General features: G+C 35.5%; 1 protein-coding gene across 2 annotated transcripts in view; it reads right to left on the reverse strand.

Moving 5' to 3' along the window:
• Window positions 1-12,671, reverse strand: part of slc38a4 (solute carrier family 38 member 4) — a 29,257-nt gene extending 16,586 nt beyond the window's left edge. Inside the window, exons 1-4 of one of the 2 annotated variants that reach the window (XM_016511010.1) lie at window positions 12,600-12,671; window positions 1,096-1,225; window positions 806-893; window positions 602-717 (exon numbers count right to left, since the gene is read on the reverse strand). In XM_016511010.1, the coding sequence (XP_016366496.1) occupies window positions 602-717; window positions 806-893; window positions 1,096-1,190 (299 nt within the window). In that variant the 5' untranslated portion in view covers window positions 1,191-1,225; window positions 12,600-12,671. Of the gene's footprint in view, window positions 1-601; window positions 718-805; window positions 894-1,095; window positions 1,226-5,019; window positions 5,118-12,599 lie in introns of those variants that run through there. The other variant, XM_016511012.1, reaches the window with a different exon arrangement.
• Between the last annotated feature and the right edge of the window lie 9,962 nt (window positions 12,672-22,633).

Raw genomic sequence — 22,633 nt, forward strand, 5'->3', positions numbered from 1 at the left:
TTTTTTTTTTAAATATGTCTATATAGTTTTTATTCATTTTTATTTCAGTTTTGGGTAATTTAAAAATGTAAAATTTAAACTTCTCTTCTTTTTTTTATGCCATGACAGTAAAAATAAATATAATTGACTATACATTCATTCATTCATTTATGGTTTCAAGTTTTAATGCTTGCTGCGGCCTAACTAAATACTAAATTTAAATTCAAATATATATATATATATATATATATATATATATTATTTTTTTTATTATTATAATTATTATATGTATTTTTATTTATTTTTAAATTTGTATTATATTTATTTTAAGCAACAAAACAAAAATGGCAAAAAAACAATGAGGATCTCAATTAGGGTGACTGCATTAAATTTATACACAAATAATAAAATAACCTAATTTAATTAATTACACTAAATATTTAGTTGAGAAAGAAGCTAAGACACAATATTAATATGACTAGCGCCTACTTTCCAACATATGCATTTCAAGAACCAGGATTAGGATTGGCTGAAAGTTCTGGCACATCATTAATATTCATGAGCCATGCTGATAAGTTCTATATCATGCTCCTCCCACTTTATACTTTATCCAAATACTCACACAAACAGTATGATGCCGGTGTTGGCCATGGCGAAGGACAGACCCAGAATTCCACTGCCCATGATGGCGTTACTGAGGTTAAAGACGGACATCCCAAACGACGTGTGACCCGGGTGCTGAAAGACCAAGAGAGAGAGGGTTAATCAACAGAGAGAGAGAGAGAGAGTATGAATATGCTAATGAGTTTCAGAAAAAGAATCTTACATATTCTTCTTCATCATATTTCTTCTTCTTCATGATGCCATTGGTGAGAAACTTCTGACTCTCTGCGTCGTCCTCATCCAGAAACTGGCTGTAAGCGACAGTACGAACACGTGAATTCAGACACCTTGTTAAGGCATTTCACAGGTTCTGCTTGTCTGCAGTTACATGATGAATCGATGCGTGAATATGTCAGCATATGTCCACATTTCCCATCAAACTATGCGTCACAATGTTCTGCATGTGGACATCAAACAGCGTCAGGGTGAAACACACACAGCAGTGACTCTGACCTGGCCTTCTCTGAATCGATGGGTGTGAAGCGATCGTCCACGCTGCTTTCATCGTCCGCCTCCATGCTCACTTTCTTCAGCTCCAGACGGTCCATGTTTACAGCAGAGGATTTCGTCTTTGGGAAAAGAACTGGAAGAAGCACCAGAGAAATATGGTTAAGGCTGGAATCGACACCAAGGAGCAGCTCATATATAAGATCAATACATCATTCCCAGTGTCTTCATGACTTATGACTTTTTTTAATCATAAAGAATGAGTTCATGTATCCAAATTCTGGCAGGTTAACTATTCTTACGTTCGTGCAAAGTGACCCTGAACCGCTCCTGCTAAAGCAAGTCAACATATCAACATCAAATGTATTGACTGAGACTCTGATCATGTTGTGATAAATCAATCGATATAACCTCAACACAAAACAAATCTGGCCTGGCCTGCTGTTTTCCACCAATTTCAAGGTTGGTTGAATGCTTGTATTTAAATGTATTGCCATATTGGCTGATTCAACATTCAACAAGCGATGCATTTCTGGGTCCATCCTTGTCGTTGTCTAATGACAATAAAATCTGGGCAAAAACATCTGTCTGACAGACAAGTTAGTGCTACATTATTGACATTTTGCTGGTTCTTTGCCCACCAGTTTCAAGGGCCACCAGCAACATGATCTTTCGCCCATGGACAACGCACACAGATCGACGTCACCCTCCATCTACAGCGGTCTGTTGAGGCACCACAGCACCTACGAGGGACCTTTAATGCAAAACATCTTCCAAATATGGCAAAATAGACAGTGCATTTGGCATGAGCGATGGACGAAACAAGATCAAGGAATGCTACAAGCCAGATTTGAGCTTGCATGAGCTCAATAACTGATAAGCCATGGCTCCAACATGCTGATGGTTCATAAAAGATCATCTAGTTCTTCTGTCTGTATCAGTTTCTATTTTCAGCCTCAGAAAGTCTCTAGTTCGACCCTACCCTAACCTAGTTTGAGCTAACAAGTTAACTGCACATTAATAGAGAGAGAGAAACACTGATCTATTATCAGCCACAAGGTTAATCATTTTTTTTATTTTTTATTTTTTTATTATATATTAATTTATTCAATATAATATGATATTATATATTGTATTATCTATATAATATTATATAATTTTATTTTCAATATTTTTTATTTTACTTAGTTTTAATATTTTATATAAATTTTTTTAATTTATATAAATTTATTAGTCCACTTTTTATTTATTTTATTTCAGTTTTCATTCCATAATTGTTATTTTTAGATTCAGTTCATCCAATTATTTTAATTTAGAAATTTTAAGTTTTCACATTTTTTATATACTGTATATTAACAACCTCTATTAGCTAAAATCAACAATTGCTCGAATAATTTCAGAGACATAATAACATTACTTTTTATGTATAAGATACTCTTTTAGACAATTTATAGTACGGTTCACTACAGCACAATAACCCTGAAAAATACACAGTAAATAATAGTAGTACAAAAACTGACCTTTTCATGGGCTATTATGACTAAAACTAAAAAATGAAAATCTTTTTTTTTTTTTGGTACTTGAAATAAAATAGACTTTAACTGAAATAAAATACAATGAAAAACAAAAAAATATATATTTTATTTCAGTTAGTTGCCCAGGCAACATTTCTCATTCTCAGGTGATAATAAAATGGTACTAAAATAAACAAATACTGAAACAAAAACGAAATTCATACATGTAAACATAAAAATAAAACATTAAAATAAAAACAGAAAATATACTAATAAAAACTATAATATAGTATGTCAATGATACTAAAATAACATTGGCTTGAACCTAGCGTCTTTAGTTAGCAGCTCAGATCTTTAACCACTAACACGGTTTAGCAGACAGCGCCAGTGATATGTTATCATTACAAATCACACACGTCACTATTGCTGGATTCAGCGTTTATTCCCTGCTGAGTGCTGCTGTAGGACTCCGTGTTTTGCTCCAGGTCCACATAAAGGCTGTGTTGTTCAGTGTTTAGGTTGAGGACTCATGTATCTGTGTCTGATCCGCTCCATGACGCACTAGCTCTGGAATCAGCCGTGCGCCGGCACACACCTGCTACGAGCGCACACCGCACACTGGCCTCAGGTCAGCTATTTCCAGCCCATGCAAGGCACAAACCGTCCTGAAAACCATTTCCTGAGCGTCCAGCAGGACGGAGAACATTACATAAGACTCCGATGAGCCAGTTAATAAGCCAAAACACCGCCAAACAATTCTTACACCCAATTACCCACAATGCTCCTCTTCACCGACACAAAGCCCTCATTGATAGGATTCATAAACGCGGCCAGAGAAACCAGAGAAACTATAGACTCATGGAAATATTGCACAGGACTGAGAATGAACGCAGATGTGGTGCATTTACTGGATTCACACCAGAGAACAGTTTTACAGAGAGTAAACTGTTTTTACTGTGTGCATTCATGCTACGGCTGGACTGTTAGACATTCAGACAGTTACTGCTTCTAGAGAACAACAGCAATACGTCAAAACACACCAATGTTTCATTGAATAATAATACAAATCAGAATAAACACTTCTGCCAAGTAATTCATTAATCTGGCTGTTTATGATTGACAAGCAACTCAATGCATTAATATAGAATGATTTTACAGCTATGCATGAGTTGGAGTATGTTTCAAGTTTAATTCAACGTATTTGCCCTTTCTTTGAATTTACTAGCAATTGTTTTATTCCAATTTTTTCAGTGCACTGTTTATTTAAGTATTTCAATTACTGGATTATCAAAAATAGGCAATGCCACATAATTGTTTACATTTTTTAACATTTACAGCAAAAACAAAACTATTTGTTAATATATATTACATATTCCTCGACTGTAAGTACCTTTAGATCTGATCCTATATGAATAAATGTAAATAATGTTACCATGACTCATACACTCTCAGAAAAAAAGGTACAAAAGCTGTGACTGGGGCAAAACCTTTTAAAAAGGCACATTTTGGACCTTTTTTTACTCCTAAAGGGTGCATATTAGTATCTTAAAGATACATGTTATCACCTAAAAAGTACATATTAGTACCTATATTGTACAAATTAGTATCCTTTAAAAGGGTACATTTCAGTAACAGCTTTTGTACCTTTTTTTCTGAGAGTGCAGCATGACAGAAGTTTCTGATTCATTAGTCTGAACTAAGCATTTAAACATGTGACTTCAGCTGAAAGAAATCAAGTCTAAGAACAAACTCCAGCCTTGTAAAACCAGCCTAACCAGCAAAGAGGAGACAAGTCTGTTGCAAAAGACCCAAACAGACACTGTTAATGAAATATGACCACACCTTTAACTCCAGTACACACTGAGAAACGCCGAGATCTGTCAGTCTCAAATCACATATTTGCAGCAGCTCTCAACCCAACAAAACTTATTTGGATTTACGACCCAAAGCAGAACTAGAAAAACAGTAGATGAAATGCCTCAATCGTTTGTCCGTGACAGCAAAGACATCAAATGGAGAACCTCAGCATCTCAGACATTTCTCCTGTAATCTCATGCATCTCATGCATTTTGGAGAAACGACAAAATAAAACCATCAAAACCAAACTGTTAACATGCAGTTCGAGTGAAACCTGTGTGGACTGGCCTTAAACCGGTCTAAGTTAGTTGTGCTGTCGTCATGAATGTCTCCAAGCAGCTGGAGCTGACCTGAGTGTTTTACGACGAGAAACACTCGCTCTTCAAAGGGAATGTCTGTGTTTGTGCTTGAACCAGCATTCTTCAATCTGTCGGCTGGACGCAGACCACACACACACACATGCACTAAAGCACCAACACTGAGCAACCAAACGCAAAACCCACAGATCTCCTTATTCAAGTCAAGCTTATAATGTATTAATGGTGGTTTGGTTACTCACAATGAAAGCCGGTAACACGCAGGACACTAGATGTGCTCACAGATCAAGGATGAGCTTCGTTTTTAGCCCTGGAGGTGAGTGGAAGCTTTAAAGAGCATTGGGAGGGCCCACGTCATCCAACTGGAACGCTCCTATTGTCAACCACTCAGAGCGAAGCTCCGCCCCCACTCGCCTCCACCTGCATCACTGAAGGGCACACGGGCTTCCAGAAATGAGTTCGAGATAAGGCGACGTGTTGCATCAACTTCTGTTTGCACTGGGGCAAGAATCTGGGGTTGCTTGGCCTCACGGACACAGATATTGAAGACTCACTCTGGGACGCCAACCAGCAGTCGCCAATCTGCATACGCTTCTGAGGTGTGTGCAAACACACATACGGACACACACTCCGAGGTTACTGATCAAAAACCCAGAGACGAAACGAAACTTCATTCAACTCAGATCAGAAATCCTACTGGCAGTCCACCTGACAGATTAAAAGACATGCTACATTCCCAATTATTGGGATATTTTGTCAAATATATATTGAGTAAATTACATGTTCATTTTTTTTGTATTATGTAGTTATAGTAATATATCCAGATATCAATATCAACCATTGAAGTGCCAAAAATTTACCAACAAATGAAATTATTGGTGAATTTTGAAAGAAATTTAAATAAGTATTGTGGAAAATATGTATTCAGCTAATTTGTTTGTATCATGTAGTTATAAATCAACATTATATCCAATATCATCACTCAAGACATCTAGATATCAATATCAGCTATTGAAAAATCCATCAACGCTGATTGAAATACTGACCACCAATATACTAGTGGGATATATTCCCAATTATTGGTGAATTTTGGTAAATATTCACGTAAATATTGCACAAAATACATATTCAGCTAATCTTTTTGTATTATGTAGTTATAGATCAGTATATATCTATATACCAGCACTTCAGATCTCTAGATATCAGTATCGGCCATTGAAAAATCCATCAGCGCCAAATGAAATACTGACCACCAATACACTAGTAGCACACATTCCCAATTATTCGTAAATTTTGGTAAACAGTCAAGTAAATATTGTGTAAAATATGTGTTCAGATAATGTTTTTGTATGTTATATAAATAATGACCACCAATATACTAGTGTGCTACATTCCCAAATATCTGTGAATTTTTTTTGATAATATTATGGTTACAATTGTGTAAAATATTGTGTACTGGAAGCTTGTGACACTATAACAAATTCCTTGTATGTGCAAACATACTTGGCAATAAAGCTCTTTCTGATTCTGATTCTGATTCTGAAAATATGTGTTCAACATCAACATTATATCCAATAGCAGCACTCCAGATGTCTAAAAAAAGTCCATTAGTGCCAATTGAAATACTGGCCACCAATGGTTCTGCATTCCCAATTATTGGTGAATTTCAGTAAATATTTAAGTAAATATTATGCAAAATGTGCTCCGTCGATTTCTTGTATTATGAAGTTATCATTACATCAGATAGCAGTACTCCAAATCTCTAAATATCAATATTGGTCATTGAAAAATCCATCAGTGCCAACTGAAATACTGAGTTTTATAGAATTAGTACTGTAACTTGCCATTTAACAGCTGGCAAACATACTTGGCAATAAAGCTCTTTCTGATTCTGATTCTGATTCTGAAAATATGTGTTCAACATCAACATTATATCCAATAGCAGCACTCCAGATGTCTAAAAAAAGTCCATTAGTGCCAATTGAAATACTGGCCACCAATGGTTCTGCATTCCCAATTATTGGTGAATTTCAGTAAATATTTAAGTAAATATTATGCAAAATGTGCTCCGTCGATTTCTTGTATTATGAAGTTATCATTACATCAGATAGCAGTACTCCAAATCTCTAAATATCAATATTGGTCATTGAAAAATCCATCAGTGCCAACTGAAATACTGAGTTTTATAGAATTAGTACTGTAACTTGCCATTTAACAGCTGCTTTTATCCAAAGTGGAGAACTTATTACTGGCTAAACCACCCTGGAGCAACACTGGGTTGGGAAGATCTAACCAGCATCCTTTAACCAGCATGCCACATCATCCCAAACATATAATCCCAGTCAAAGCAATCCAGCCATTCAAGGTGATGCATTTAAAAAACTTGCTACACACAGAATAAGTTATGGACATTGGGCTTTTCAACTCCTACATCATGACTGCGTCTGAATGTCGTCAAGTGTTATAGACTGTAAAATGCTAGTCAGAGTAAAAAGTCAATCTTACTGTCTTGATGCAGGTGCTCCAATCTCAAGGAGAAAGAGCCTTCCTGTGCCGAGAGGCCTTTCTTTAAACGGAGACACTCAACACTCTCAACACCACGAGCCAATCAGCAGCTCCGGCTCAAGGGTCAAACACACAACGCTCCACAGAAACACAACACCTCACACTCACAGAGTACTGTATAATAGATTAAATAACTAATTTGCTAAAAATACAGATAAACTTTACAGAAAAAAAAATCTAGTTGCTTCAACCTCAAAATAAATCCAAATATCTCACCCTCAAACAAACCAACACTTCAGACGGAGTCTGAAATAAGCACTCGACCAGTGCCCCAAAAATTAACCCATAATTATTTGTTATTTAGACACTATTTCTTATAAGAATGAGAGCCAACAACAACAAAAATGTACTCTAAACCAGTGTTGCCAACCCTTTTTCTACAGTACACTCTTCAAAATCTTCATAATGGACCCTTTGCTAGATTTAACATTCATTTTTAAAGTGTAGCAAAGCTTTTTATATTTCCATTTAAAATTAATGTAGATTTATATAACACTATACCTTGGCATTCAGTTTCAGAAAACTAGTTAAGTGAGTGTATGTAATTTTGAAATGTGAAAATTTTCAAATTTTACATTTTTCTCTCTTCTGACTAATGCAATCTATTGTTGAACTATTGTTGATTTTTTATTTTTTATTTTTTCAAATTGCAAACTGGAACGTTTACCAAATTGGAAAATTTACAAAGTTTACCAAACTGCTACCCACAGTTTATGATGACTTCTGCTTCTGACAACCCTGGAAATATGAAAAGCGTCCATCAAACACACCTGATTCAACTCATCAGCTCTTTAGTAAAGGCTCCAAGACCTGAAATAGACGGCTCAGATAGGAGAGACGTTCAAAATGTGTACTGCTGGTGTGCTTCCAGGAACCACGTTGGGAAACGGCCCAAACTCTCGTGATATTTTCGTGGCTTCTAGGACATAGTATCTTGGAGCAGCATGTACATGCAAAATATCGCCGTCTGCGCAGTCGTCGGTGTGGGAGTGGTTGTCATGGAAACAAGAGGAATGATGAGAGAGATGCCACACTGGGAAGAAACATTCCACACTCCTGCCCACTAACAGCAATTCAAATACTCGACAAACTGTCCCAAGCAACACACAATGATTTACATTTGTGAGATTTAACTGTCAACCTGCACGCTCTCAGTGCTTTCTGAGCGCTGGTAGCAGGACTCAAGTTCTCCTTCAGCTCTAAGATTATCCAGCCCGACCCTTCGTACGGCTCTAGATTACATTACAGAAAATATATCAAGCAGCAGAAAGACAGACACCAGGAACCTCCACCATCTCACAACGCTGCTTTACCTTTGCTCCATTAAATCTGAAACCAGACTCTCATACTTGCATTGCATTTTCAACATATACTTGCTTAATAAATATTAATTTTGCTTATTCAATAAAAATATTGAATCAATTAGATTTAGTAAAAATTAAAAAGTAAATATAAAAAAATTAATTTGTATTTTTTCTGATTTCAGTAGGTGGCGCTGTTCTCAAACTGCCCTCAATGCATATTTAGTTTAGTTTCAAGGCAAATGTTGCAAAAACAAATTTGTTGATGCATTACATGTTAATGTTTGGAATATCAACAATCAGTGAGCAACTTGACGGATTTTACATTTTCTGGGATAATCCAATGCACGCTCTAACATCTGAAAACTTCAAAATGATTAAAAATCTCGATGCTTAAAATTTAAAACATTGTTATCATTGAATTTAAAATCAGGTAAAACGGCATTATGTTCCTGGATCACATGGTTCAGGCATTGTAAACAGAAACGTTGGTGCAACTTTGAGCTGATGGTGATGCTAGACGCTTTGAGATAAAACCCCCAAATTTGGCATAACAGTAGCTGAGATGCTCCTCCTTCAGCGTGCCAAATTTCACAACTTTTTATCATAAAATCTTTGGGCTTCCGCAGATTTACCGCCAGCAGAGGCGGACAGTAGTGAAGTTTTTTTACTCTGCTGTAAAAGTACTTTTCAGGTGTCTGTACATTATCAGAGTGTTTTTCTTTAGAAAACTTTACTTCACAACATTCCAAAGCATAGTATTGTTCTTTTTACTGCACTACGTTTCATATTAAATATAATTTAATACTTAATTACATTAGAAATCTATTACTTTCTTACTTTTACTCAAGTAAAAGTAATTCAAAGATTTACTTGAGTACAAGAAAGTACTAAATTTTTAATGTTCTTAAGTATTAAAGGTAAAACGAACAACAACTTTTATTTATGAAATAAAGTGATACTTTTTAAATTTACTTGAGTAAAGTAAAAATACTTCACTACTGTCTGCCTTCGACCGCCAGCAGAAATGATAGGAAGAAAATACGTTGCTACACACCTTTGGTGCTCGACCTCTACAAAAACTGCTTGACTGATTAAAAAATAAATTGCAAATACAAAAGCCTGACAAAGAGTTTCAGATGTTTATTTTCTGGTTGTCATGTCCTTGGTTTCATCTCTCTGTCCAACATCTTATCAGTCTATTGATTTGCTCATTGCTTGTGACATCAGTGACATAGCAGAACACATAATGGACTGTCCTGAGCTACTCGCGTTGAAAATAATGAAAGATGAGGATGAATGACGACAGATCCATATCTAGAGACATGAGGATAGACTATTTTCAAGTGAGGCAGTCAAAAACCACCCAGAAAACTCTAGTGTTGTGCTAAAAACTACTAAGTAACCATATATCAACGTTTTGGCAACCGTCCAGAACACTGTAGCATTGCAGCACTGAGATTTTCCATGGGCACTCATGTTCTTCAAAAAAAGTCTAGTTTCATAAAGACACCTCCTGACAATTATGATCAAAATTAGCATGAACATCATGTCCAATTTGAATCTGCTGACAAAGGCCAATTAGGCGATATTGGAAATTCTGGGCATCTCTGCTTTGGCTCGGTATGACAGGAACATTGTGGCTTCATCCGTGTTTGTTCTCTGAGGTTATTTCGGTCATCGAGTTTGCACCAAAATTACAGTTGGGTCCAAGAATCAGCTCTTTTTCTGAAGCGCTTTCATTATTGGAAAAAACACTGAACCCATGATATTGAACCATTCATTCTTTGAATTGCAATCAAAAATAACTATGCGGTGATATATACAGTTATTGTGAGAAAAATTACTGGAATAAAGATTGCTTTTTTATCATCTGAAATGTGATGCAACTTATATTCCAAAGCAACTTTTATAATGCAATTTACATCAAGCACGCAAAACGTTAAGATTCATGCAGAATGACAGAAGTTTGTGAGCCCAAGTTTATTTCACACACGCCGCTAGCTTCAGTTTCACTTTAAATGTATTTAGGCTAAATTTCTAAATGTAATAATAACGCAGCTAATAGGGAATGTTCTCAGAACGTTCTGGCAAGGTTCTCTCAAAGTTATGAACAAATGTTCTTTCAGTAACATTCGCTCAAAAGTTATCCGGTCTTTAATAACGTTCTCGAAATGTTAGCATAAAAACATTATTTATACATCATTCATGGAACCTTTTTTTCCTCAAACGTTTTAGTTGGACGTTCGTCTAACACTTTTTAAATGTTGCTACTTGTTTTAGAATGTTCAGAGAACGTTCAAAAGTAACGTTCCCATAATGTTTGCAAAACATTCCCTTAACAAAAAAAAACATTTTTTTTTAAACATTTAAAAATGCTAACTTAATGGGAACATTAGCTAAATGTTCTTAGAACATATTTTGTTAAATGTGTAGACTTGAATATAAGGTAATTCATAATGCAATATAAGATCAAACAGCTCAGTTAAGTACACTAGAATACACTGATCTGACTCAAATGATTGATGGCTATCATTCAACTGAAACCGGGCACGCAGGTTAGTTCAGAAACATGACATTGCACTGTTTAAATTGTGTAAGTGAGCAAGGGAATGTTTACTTTGACCAGTTTTACTATGCTGGGCCTCAAACAACCCGGAGTGAACGCACAAAACGTTCATGAATATGACGGACGGCTGAGGCGCCATGATGTGTTTGGATAGTGAATTTGATCAAACTGTTGTTGCCATATAGAACACTAAAAAAACAACAACAACAAAAAACTTTATGCCAACAGACAAACACATCTCAGTTAGTCATAACCAGTTCATGATGTTCTGTTCTATTAATGACAATAATTACTTGTAGCGCTCATGAATTATTAAAGGTCCATCCAGTGTAATGTGTGTGTGTGAATGAGCTCAGCATTGGTGGGCAGAATGTTCTGGATTAGCATAAACCTTATTACAACTGCAGCACATGGAGTTACTCATTCACATTCTTATGCACTGCTACTTTGCCAGTTTAGTGTTTAAATGTAGTTTTGCAAGCAAGCAAGTCGACTTCCTAAAACTACTCATACATGCTCATCAATATAACAATGAATAGGTGGATTTTGTTCCTGTTTTGTAAGTGCCATGGGTCTGCTGAATGCATAAAGGATAAGAGTGTCTGCTAAATGCATACATGTAAATGCAAATGAAACAGGAACAATATTTTCCTCTGCAAATCAATTGTAAAGCTCAAATGTGTTCCTTTTATAAAGTTCATTTGTTTTGGATGCCGTTTCCTAATGGCATTTCACCACAAACAAGGATGTGCATCACAAACACACACGTCTTCCAGGCACAGAACTATAAAAATCATACAAATGTTGTGAAACACTTGATATAAGAGTAACTCTGCGCATTGTGCGTGTTTAAAGCTTTTAAAGCTGCAGGTTGGATTGATTGACTGATGCAACGAGCTCCGGCGCGCGCCAAACACAAACGCTTTGTGTGCGTGAAACCAACACAATACTGTTCCCCAAAATATTCCAAATGCACGCTGAAAACACAGTTTTTGGAATATATCGTTCAAAAGCGCGCTATAATGTTTCAAACATGTTGCTTTAACGGTTGCACGCGCGTGCGTGTAAAAAAGCTTCAGTAACTCAGAATGTGATTTGCGCAAAAAAAAATACAGACAAACGTTACTTTTTTGTCGTTTCAGGAGCATTGAAACAATTTGCATGTTTACAAACATTAATATAAGCTAAGTAATAAGTATAATATAAGTGCTCGTTCTGTGAAATAATAATAATAGCAATCGAGAGCGGTTTCCTTTACCATTCAGTGATGCTTCTGATGGGTCGTTTCTATCTCGCGCCAGCGCCAAACCGTGATGCTGCAAAGGCGCAACATCAATGTTTCACTTTCATTCTGGTATTAAATGAGTGTCTGTGTGTATGAACCCACCTGGATCCTTCAAGGAATCAGCGCAAAGCTCGCAGGATGAAGAGAAACTGGCGTCGATCCTCGAGATAAGACCCGTTTGACTGACTGGGAGGAGCGCGTGGAAATTTCCACCATGTGATGATGGCAAGCCCTCCACGATCATCAAATTACAGCAACAACACACACACGGTTGGCTAATGGTCGGGGGTCTCTACCAGAGAAGGTCATCATGAGGGGCTGCGTAAGTGTGTGTGTGTGTGTGTGTGAGATGTTGGTCCTCAAGGGTGTTTGGGCAGTTTGTGTTCTGTCAAGGCTTTTGTGAATCGTGATTTATTTTATTTTATTTTATTTTATTTTTAAGCCTTCTTTAATTAATTAATTTTATTCAAATTAATTTTATGTTATATTTTGCTCAGCCTCACATTTCAAGGGTGTTTGGCGTTTTTTTTTTTTTAAATACGGCTTTTGTTAACCATGGTTTCATTTTATTTTATTAATTTTCTTTATTGTGATTATCTTAAATTGCTTTATTTTATTTTATTTGACACCACATTTTTTTTACTTTACTTTGATGTATTTATTATTATTGTTTTACATTGCCTTTTTATTTCTTATTTTATTTTATTTTATTTTATATATAGGCTAACTATAATGCTGTCTTTTTTATGATTTTTATTACAGTCACTGGAAAAATAAATTGTAGAATAAATTTTCGCTCAGAAATTGCTAGTAAATTTCACAAATAATTACAAAGAAATTAACACATTAAATAACACACTGAATTAAAAATGAAATCTTGAAGTAGAAAGACGTACTCCAATATTCTTTTTATTTATAACTTTGAAAAATCATTTTTACAGTACTGGCATTACTGTTTCTGTTTTATTTTTAGATGCTTTAGCAATATTGTAGGCTGTGTAAACTATCATGCCAATAAGTACTTTAAGAAATTGTTTGATTGCCTTTTTTTAAAATACATTTTTATTTATTTTGTGCTGTTATTTATTTAGTTTAAAGTTGCACTATTGGTATTTTTTCAGGAAACTGAAGACATCTCTGATCAGAAGTGCAACATAATTCTAACTAAATTCTGTTCTGTTCTTTTGTCAACCTGCTGTAAATCAGCATCAGGCCAGAACTGACTAATCCAATGTATCAATCTCGAGTCTCATCAATGTGTCATAAATCACAAGGTTTTTGCAATCTCTTTTTAATTGTTGAGCAGTGATCATGTTTAGTCCGTTATCAGAAGGACATTTACACACTGCCAAGTGGATTCAGATGACTTTGCATTTCTGTGAGTGAACCGATCTCTCTGCCAGCTTCACTCATGTGAATACATGTGCGTGTCCTTGAGCGAAATCAAGCACACTCCTCCAGACTGAAGTCCATGCAAAGCTTCTGCAGAATTCAAATCATGCTAATGAATAGATTTCTCCAGGGGTTATTTGGAAATGCAGGGGGATACAGTATTCAATGCAGTGTGCTCTCTCTGCATACTGCACATTCTGGCAAATGAACATCAAGCATGAATTCATTTTCAATGCAAGAATACATACTGCATAAATAGTAGTACAGTAGTATGCTATTCCAAGCGTAGCAGAACGTAACAGACGTGTGTTTCTGTAGGTCTGTTGAGATGAGCAGAAGGTCAGCGAGCGTACATCATGCAGGAAGCGACTGCAGGTATTTTTGGATGGACGTTACATTAGCGAGTGACCCAGAAAGCAGAAATAGATCTTTGTTCAGCGTCGAGCACACAGCAGACTGACATGTCTGTTTTAGATCAGATTGAGTGTCGACCATCTAAGGTATGATCCCAAATCACCAAAATGTGTTCTAAGAACATTTTGTTAACGTTCCCATTAAGTTCTCTGAAATTAATGTTCTGTGAATGTCCAAAAATATCCAGTTTTTTACATGTTTTAAATATATTTTTTCTTGGTTTTGCAAACGTAAGAGAACATTCCATTTTTATTAATTTGAAAACGCTATTGGAATGTTACATTTGACTGTTCTCTGAACGTTCTGAAGCAAGTAGTAACATTTTAAAAAACATTCCATGTTTTTGTGCTAACGTTTTGAAGACCAGATAACTCTGAACGAGCGTTCTATTAATATTACTGGGAAAAAAAGTTAGTAGAGAACTTTGAGAAAGCGTTTATGCACCCGGCCACAGGTCTCATGATGCATGGAAATCTGCACAAACACAGTGTGTCTCACCTGAGTGAGAGATATTTCACAAACGGACAGAACATTTTAGAACCCTTTTCCACTATAAAGAACCTTTAGGTTCGATGGATGTTAAAGGTTCTTCATTATGGAACCATCAATGCAAATAAAGAACCATTATTTTTAAGAGTGTAGTATGCATTAGGTAGTTACACTAATGCAGCGCACTTGATTATTGGAACAGAGTCTGATGACTTTATGATCTTTTACTCAGAAGGGTTTTACGTTTCATCCTGGATATAATGACCACAATATCATTATCGCTAATGAACTCTCTCAGAGCCAGTTTGAAGTTCTGGTACATTCTGTTCTTATGCCGCTGCTTTCGCTGTGAAGAGCCATCAATCACGCCGCTGACAGGCTTTATACGAGTACACTTGTGTGAATGTGAAGGTGATGATCTCACCGCACAGGTATGCACTCGCCGGCTCGTCTCAACGCACGGGCTGCACATTTTTCTCCAGTTCTTACAGAATATGAGGTCAAAGCTCGGTGTATGTCATTTTGTAATGGCTCTCTTATATAATGAGATCAACCTTCAACTGGAGTCCTGACATTATTTACTAAAACAAACAGCAGACAAATGATTTACCCTTTAGATGAGACATATGTCAGAGTGAAAGCAGCAGGATTTGAGTAAAACATTTCAGTGCTGTTGATTGAAAAGCTTTTTATTGTTATAATAGACTTGAACAAACATCCTTCCACTAATGTTAAGAACGCTCGTTCAAAGTTATCTGGCCTTTAATAATGTTCTCAGAATGTTAGCACAAAAATTGTTTATGGGATGTTTTTCTGAAACATTTTAGTTGGACGTTCATATTTAGAGAACATTCAAAAATTCCCATACAAAATAATAAAATGGAAGGTTCCCTTAATATTCAAGAACAAACATTCTTAAAACATGAAAAACGGGATGTTTTGAACGTAACATTTAATTGGAATGTTAAGAAAACATTCTTAGAATATATTTCATTAGCTGGGATGGTGCAAGTCATTGATTTTATTTAACATAAGGACAGTTGATTGATTTAATGATATCTTCATCTTCACATGGATGTCCAGAAGAAACACTGGTAGAAGTGCACCAGATATATTAGTATAAATGCGGTTTTGTGTTGGTCTGGTGGTTTGCGCTCATCGTCCGCACATGTTGAGTCGTGGTGTTCATGCTTGAACTGGCCTTTGGTTTGTTTTGATCTCATTCCCACTCTCTCTTCCTAATCATTTTCAATGAAAATGTGTTAAAAATGACTCATCACAGCCATATCGGTTCTGTGCACTTCAGTCCTCTTCCCAAAACACACTCCAGCTGCAGCAACATACATTACGTATGTGTGATTAAAGAAAATAACTTGAAGAAAAAGGGCCAAACTGTACACAACATTAATCTGCTCTGTCGTTGTGTTGTTGTTAACTGTGGTTAATTATTTGTAAGATAAGACACCACAGGTGAATATAGGGTCTAAGTTTTAACTAATAGTAATCACAATTAATCACAATTCATTAAGACTTTTTTTTTGCATTACAAGTTTTCTAAAATGTTGTCTCTAAATATGCAAATGAGACATATAATTAAATATGCACTGTTTTGCATCAATCTCCAGAACAGAAATCTGAACGTTGGATAAAGCCAGACTCGAAATTCATTTTGTTGACATATTAGAGTTATCATGGATGGATTAAACACTGTATCTGCAGTGGACGTGCTCCAGCTGTCACGTTTGGAGCGGCAAGAATTTTCCTGTTTCTTGTTTTATTAGGACACTGGAGCAGAATAACAAGTGTGTAGAAACGTCTGCCTTGTCCTGCTCACGGGTGGGTGTTGACACAGATGGATGCGAAACATGGATGTTCTGTAGCACAACATGAAGACAATCACAGATCCTGGAGCAAAACACACAGATGGACCACGTCCTCTTCTCCTGCTGAAACATGCAGCTATATTGAGAATATCACTCATTAACCAATCTGTGCTAAATCCACTAACAAAAATGATTTTTTTTTGAAGTTGCAAAGATTATTAGAGTACGTTTTACAAGATTCTACTTCAAAATGTCATTGTTAATTCATTGTGTCACTTGCTGTTTTTTTTATATATTTTTTTTTAATTTGTTAAAGCAGAAAGTAAATCCTACATCTTTTTTTTCAGTGTCCCTGATAGCAGCTAGTTAACTAAACTAAAACCATACAAAATACATTTCATTAAAATAAACTTAAAAATTTAAAATATATAAAAAATAGTTGCCAATGCAACATCTATAAGGCAAAACTAAAACTGAAAATAACATTAATAAAAAAAAGATATAGACATATTTTAAAAAATTAAATAAAAAAAAGACAAAAACACATAACAAAATTACTAAAACTTTAAAAAAGAAAATGTAAAAATAAAAACAAATTTAAAATATTAATAAAACTATAAAAGTATCTAAGATAGCAATAATTGAAATCAATTGTGATGTATAATAATTCATACAGAAACGGCTAATGAAATAATGTACATCATGTGGACGGCTGTGAAAAATTTGACTTTTCTTTTCCCAGAAATCACGTGTTGTGTTTGTGAGCGTTGAACTTCCCATCAGGATTTGTTTGTCCGTTTGTGAAATATCTCTCACTCAGGTGAGACACATTGTGTTTGTGCAGATTTCCATGCATCATGAGACCTGTGGCCGGGTGCATAAACGACTTAGACTAGTCTTAAAAGTTAGACATTGATCTAATTTGAATCTGAAAAGTAAAACTGATAACCACTTGGTTAGTTCTTAACTCACAGTCTTAACATGGTGACTATGTTTATGCAACTGGCCCCTGATGTGTTTTTGAGTTGCAATGAAAATACATTCCAATTTTAATCAAACATTTAAGCAACAGGAATCAGTATAATGAAGGTCATGAATCAGATATTCCCGTATTTATGGACCATATGAAAGCGTCTCATTTTGTCTCATGTAATGGTCAGATTCTTCTGCTCCACTGATGTCTTTATAGTCATTACATAACGGCTTATGTAACATGTTTAGGGGGTTTGATGGTGTCTACTGAGGGGTGTTTTGGTCTGATGGTCACAGACGGACGCTCCTCGCCTGCCGTTAACAAAACCTCATTAACTGCCTGTGTGAAGACGCTGGCATGTGAAGCTCGTTAGAGTCAGTCTTCAAGAGCACAGATGAAGCATGTTTCAGAAACATGAACCCAACACAGGTCACGGACACACTGCAAAAAAGTTGCAAATAAAACAAAGACAACTGGAGTGTGTTTTTTCAGTCTTTCTACACTGTAAAAAAAAAATCCGTAAAAGTTACGGTAAAAAACCGGCATATACTATATTAGTCTTTTTCACTTCCAAAAACGGTATACTACCGTAAAATTAATGTCCAATACATGTAATGTCCAATACAGTTTTTCACCGTATATAGTAGGGGAATTTACCGTTAACCATTTAACAGGTTTTTACTGTAGCATTTTTACAGTCTTTTACCGTTAAATTCACGGTAATTTTTTACAGTGTACTTCAAAGTTTCATGGTCAATTCAATGGGTTAATTTCTTTGTAATTCTGAGTGAAAACTGTTTCAAAGTAAATCATATAGTAATTTCTTTTTCAGGATTCAACGTTCTTCCAATAACGTTAATAGAACATTTGTCCGTAGTTATCTGGTCTTTAATAATGTTCTCAAAACATTAGCGCAAAAACGTTATCTATACATCATGCATGGAACGTTTTTCCTGAAATGTTTTAGTTGGATGTTCATCAGTATCAGTGAATGGTCTGAATGAGAGATCTGGTATAATCAGGGTTTGCTGCTGGATGTTCGGATGACTGAATGTCCAGTAATAATTACACCGGACAGTAAAAACAGCCGTCCCATCAGGCTCTGCACAGCGGGAATGTTGCTGTTCACATTCCATACTGTACACACAACGGTGATGGGCACAACTGAGAACATGAATGCATTCATGAAAACACACTGCAGAGCTGGAACTGAACATTCAGAGATCCCCGAACAACAGGCACTTAAGTGGCACTTAAAATATCTGAATCTCATTGCATTAGATGCAAAAAGCGTCATTCACTGTAAAGAAAACACAAACATTGTCCTTTACTCCTCAATGTGAACTAGTCACCAAAGAAAGTGACACTCACATAAAGCAATGTATAGTACAGCATATGGCATATGGTGATTGTTTATATCATTGCAGAATGTAAACTATATTATCACCCAGCTCTAATATGCTAAATGCAACTATAAGGCATGAAGATATTAATATAAACATAAAAATCATGATTGTGAAAAGTGCCATACAATTGACTTGACTTGAACTGACTATAGCTCAAAAAGTAGAGCAACGTTATACATGTTAGGACAAAACGTTCTTAAAGTTTATTAATAAAGCCATAAGAATGTTTCTGGAACATTCTTATGACTTTATCAGAATTTGATATATGTTCTCATAATGCTGAGAGAAAACGCTGTTAGAACAACATTCTCAAAACATCCTTATGATGTTATTTGTGCTTGATGAACAAACTAAGAAATGTTTTTGTAACCTTTAAATAACGTTATAATCACCACAAGAAAACAAGATGTTTAAAAATGTGAGAATATTAAAAATAGACGTTTAAATAACATTACATTTTGGGTGAAAACAAAGTTAGTAGAATGTTGAAGAAACATTCTTGTAACCTTTAAATAACGTTATAATCACAACAAAACAATTTCGAAAACACATTTCAAAACAATGTTCCCACGACATTTTTATTAACCTAAATTTGTTAGCTGGGATGGTGCTAGCAACAGCAAGGTCATGGGTTTGATTCCCAGGGAATGCAACTGTTCACAATGAATGCTTTGGATGAAAGAATCTACAAAATGCATGAATTAATATTCAAGTAAAAAAACTGAAAGGAAGGGGTTGATAATAAGTCGCTTCAGAGGAAACTACTTATTATCAACCATGAAAAACTCGTTTCTTTTTGACAAACACATCATTTAGAATAACTCTTGAATCAATCACAATAAGACCACAAACAGCATGTATTAGGGTCAGTTTTGATATCATGTTGAGATGAAGTGATGTGAATTGGCAGCCGTCATGTGCCAGTCATTTTCCAATCGGCTCCTGATGCAACACTCATTTGCTGTTGTTTGTGTTCCCTGTATTTTTCCACGGAGCAGCGGAGACTTCATGCACCGTCCACCCACAGTGATGTCAAAAACAACTTCTGGCACTCAGGCCGAGAAATGCACTGCTTTATTTCCAGCGTATCCATCCACACTGCCCTGAATCAACAGCGGCCAGAATCAGAGCCCGAGGCAAACCCACAGATCAGACGTGTGAGACTGAGGGACAATTTAATTAAAAAACTCATGCAACAGTTTGCACAATTCTTTCTTAATTTTTTGATGTATTTCCTATTGAAATATGCAGCTAATAAGATGCACAGTAGAAAGGCCTTTTGCAGGGCCAGAATTTGTGTTTCTGCATTTGACAAAAATCTACTGTAAAAAAAAGTCCACCTACAGTAGTTTAACGTTCAGTTAGTGCCTTGAGCTTTTAAAGGGATAGTTTCTTTCTTCTGTTGAGAACAAAAGAAGATATTTTGAAGAATGTTTTGTAACCAAACAGTTGACGGTAACCATTGGAAGCCAATGGCTACTGTCAACTGTTTGGTTATCGACATTCTTCAAAACATCTTCTTTTGTTCTCAACAGAAGAAAGAAACTCTTACAGGTTTGGAACAACTTGAGGGTGAGTAAATGATGACAGAATTGTTATTTTTGAGTGAACTATCCCTTTAAATATAATCAAATTGGCTGTACAAGTTATTTGAACTGAAATGATATTAAACTGACTTAAAAATTGAGTTGAACCTCATATAATTTAAAAAATGAAGTTGAAATGGGTTAAATTATTTTGAATAGTTAAAGTAATGGAAAAACCTAGTATGACTTAATCATATCATTTTTACAGTGTGTTCAGAGCAAAACACGTCTCCTAAATGTCTAGCCATAGCACACTTAGTTTATATTTGTTGCTTTCTGTCAGACTAGCTCTGTCAAAACTATTTTTGTACTAATTATATTTATGCATCTAACAAATGTGCAATGCAAGCATCATGATGTTCCCAAAGGTTTTATTCGTGCTTCCTGTTCAGAGTCAGATTGTGTTTGTTTGTGGAGGCGGGATGGCTTTCGGCTGTTTCATTGAGATGATCTGTATAAATAATCTCATGTATGTCCTCGTAGGATGAGCAGCTGCATGTGTTTTTCTCAGCATAACCTTGTCTGCCTTCATGTCTTCTCTCGTGTTATTGTGGCTGATGAAGAACGAAGGGTTCAGAAAACACCTACGCCATAGACCCCCGGTGTGCCACTATTTTGGCCTATTTTGCAAGCAATATGTGTACACAGGTGCAACACAGAAAATACATGTATCGAAGAGCTGTTTTCTGGACTGCTTAATCAAAGTACAGTACTACAGGCATTATAAGCAGTTGTTAAATGTTGAACAACCACCTGTTTTCTGTCACATAGGAGGCTGTTCATACACTTTTCTATCAGATTCTCACATTCACTCTTTCTCATATCATCATATGTTTTATAAGATTCAAAACCATCTCTTGTCAGAACTTTGTAACAAACATAGCAAATGAGAGCAAGTGCAGTTTGATGATTAATAGTTGAGATAAATAGGAAAAACCACTCTACACTGCCATCTAGTAGAGATTTTAGGATCAAAATTCATTTATCTGTCGTTTATATTGGCTCAAACAGTGGATCCAAAAAGTATTTGTTCACCTCATTCACACATATAATATGCCTTTCATTTGTTAATGTGGATCATTTCTCAGAACTAATTATTTTAACATAATCAATAAAACTACCAAAACCAAGGTTTTGCTGGAGACCTGCACCAGCCAAAAAATCAGTTCTAAGAATGTTTTGCATTGAGTTATTTCTGTTCTCTGAACGTTCACAAAGTCTAGTTTTTTAATGTTTAAAAAATGTTTTTCTTGGAACATTCCATTTGATCATTTGGCAAACATTATGGGAATGTTCGTTTTGGATGTTCTCTGAACGTTCTAAAACAAGTAACGATTAAAAAACCTTTCAGGGAAAAATGTTCCATGACAAATGATGTTTTTGTGCTAACATTTTGAGAACATTATTAAAAAACACATTACATTGAACGAATGTTCTATTAACGTTACTGGAAGAATATTTGTTGATCATTTAGAACGTTTGCTAAAGTTCTGAGAACGTGAACGGAGCTGGGAGACCAGCAGCAAACCAGCACTAACTTGACTAAACCAAAGCAGCTGTATTTAAAACAAGTCCCCGAAAGAGGGCGTACACTTCCCACAATAAGCGAGGAACAGGCCGAATATTATTTTATAATGTTCTTTTTTAAATTTTTATTAACATATTGCAGGTAACATTTGGCATTGTAAAACAGACTGTTAAAGTAGGCTATATTAACAAATGAGTAAGAACATCATACATATAGGGAGGGATTTAGAGTATAAACAAAGAAAACTTCAAAATAAGAAATAAATAAAATACGTTTCGTTTTGACTCAAGTTGGGGGATTGGAAAAAAATAATCTAAACCCTTAATCTCTATTTACAGGTGACTCAATAATCTTATTTAAAATCTGATATGTTTTAACTGCTTTTTTTAATTTATTTTTTATTTACAGAGGCAATCAGCTAAACATTTTAATTCAGAGCAAAATACAATAAAATCTGTATATTGTCCATCGATGGTAAGTGTGACATCTGTCATATCTAGTCTGCCTTATAACTGTGAGGAAATA

Source organism: Sinocyclocheilus rhinocerous, unplaced genomic scaffold (assembly GCF_001515625.1).
Source record: "Sinocyclocheilus rhinocerous isolate Xijiao unplaced genomic scaffold, SAMN03320098_v1.1 scaffold2160, whole genome shotgun sequence".
NCBI lineage: Eukaryota > Metazoa > Chordata > Actinopteri > Cypriniformes > Cyprinidae > Sinocyclocheilus > Sinocyclocheilus rhinocerous.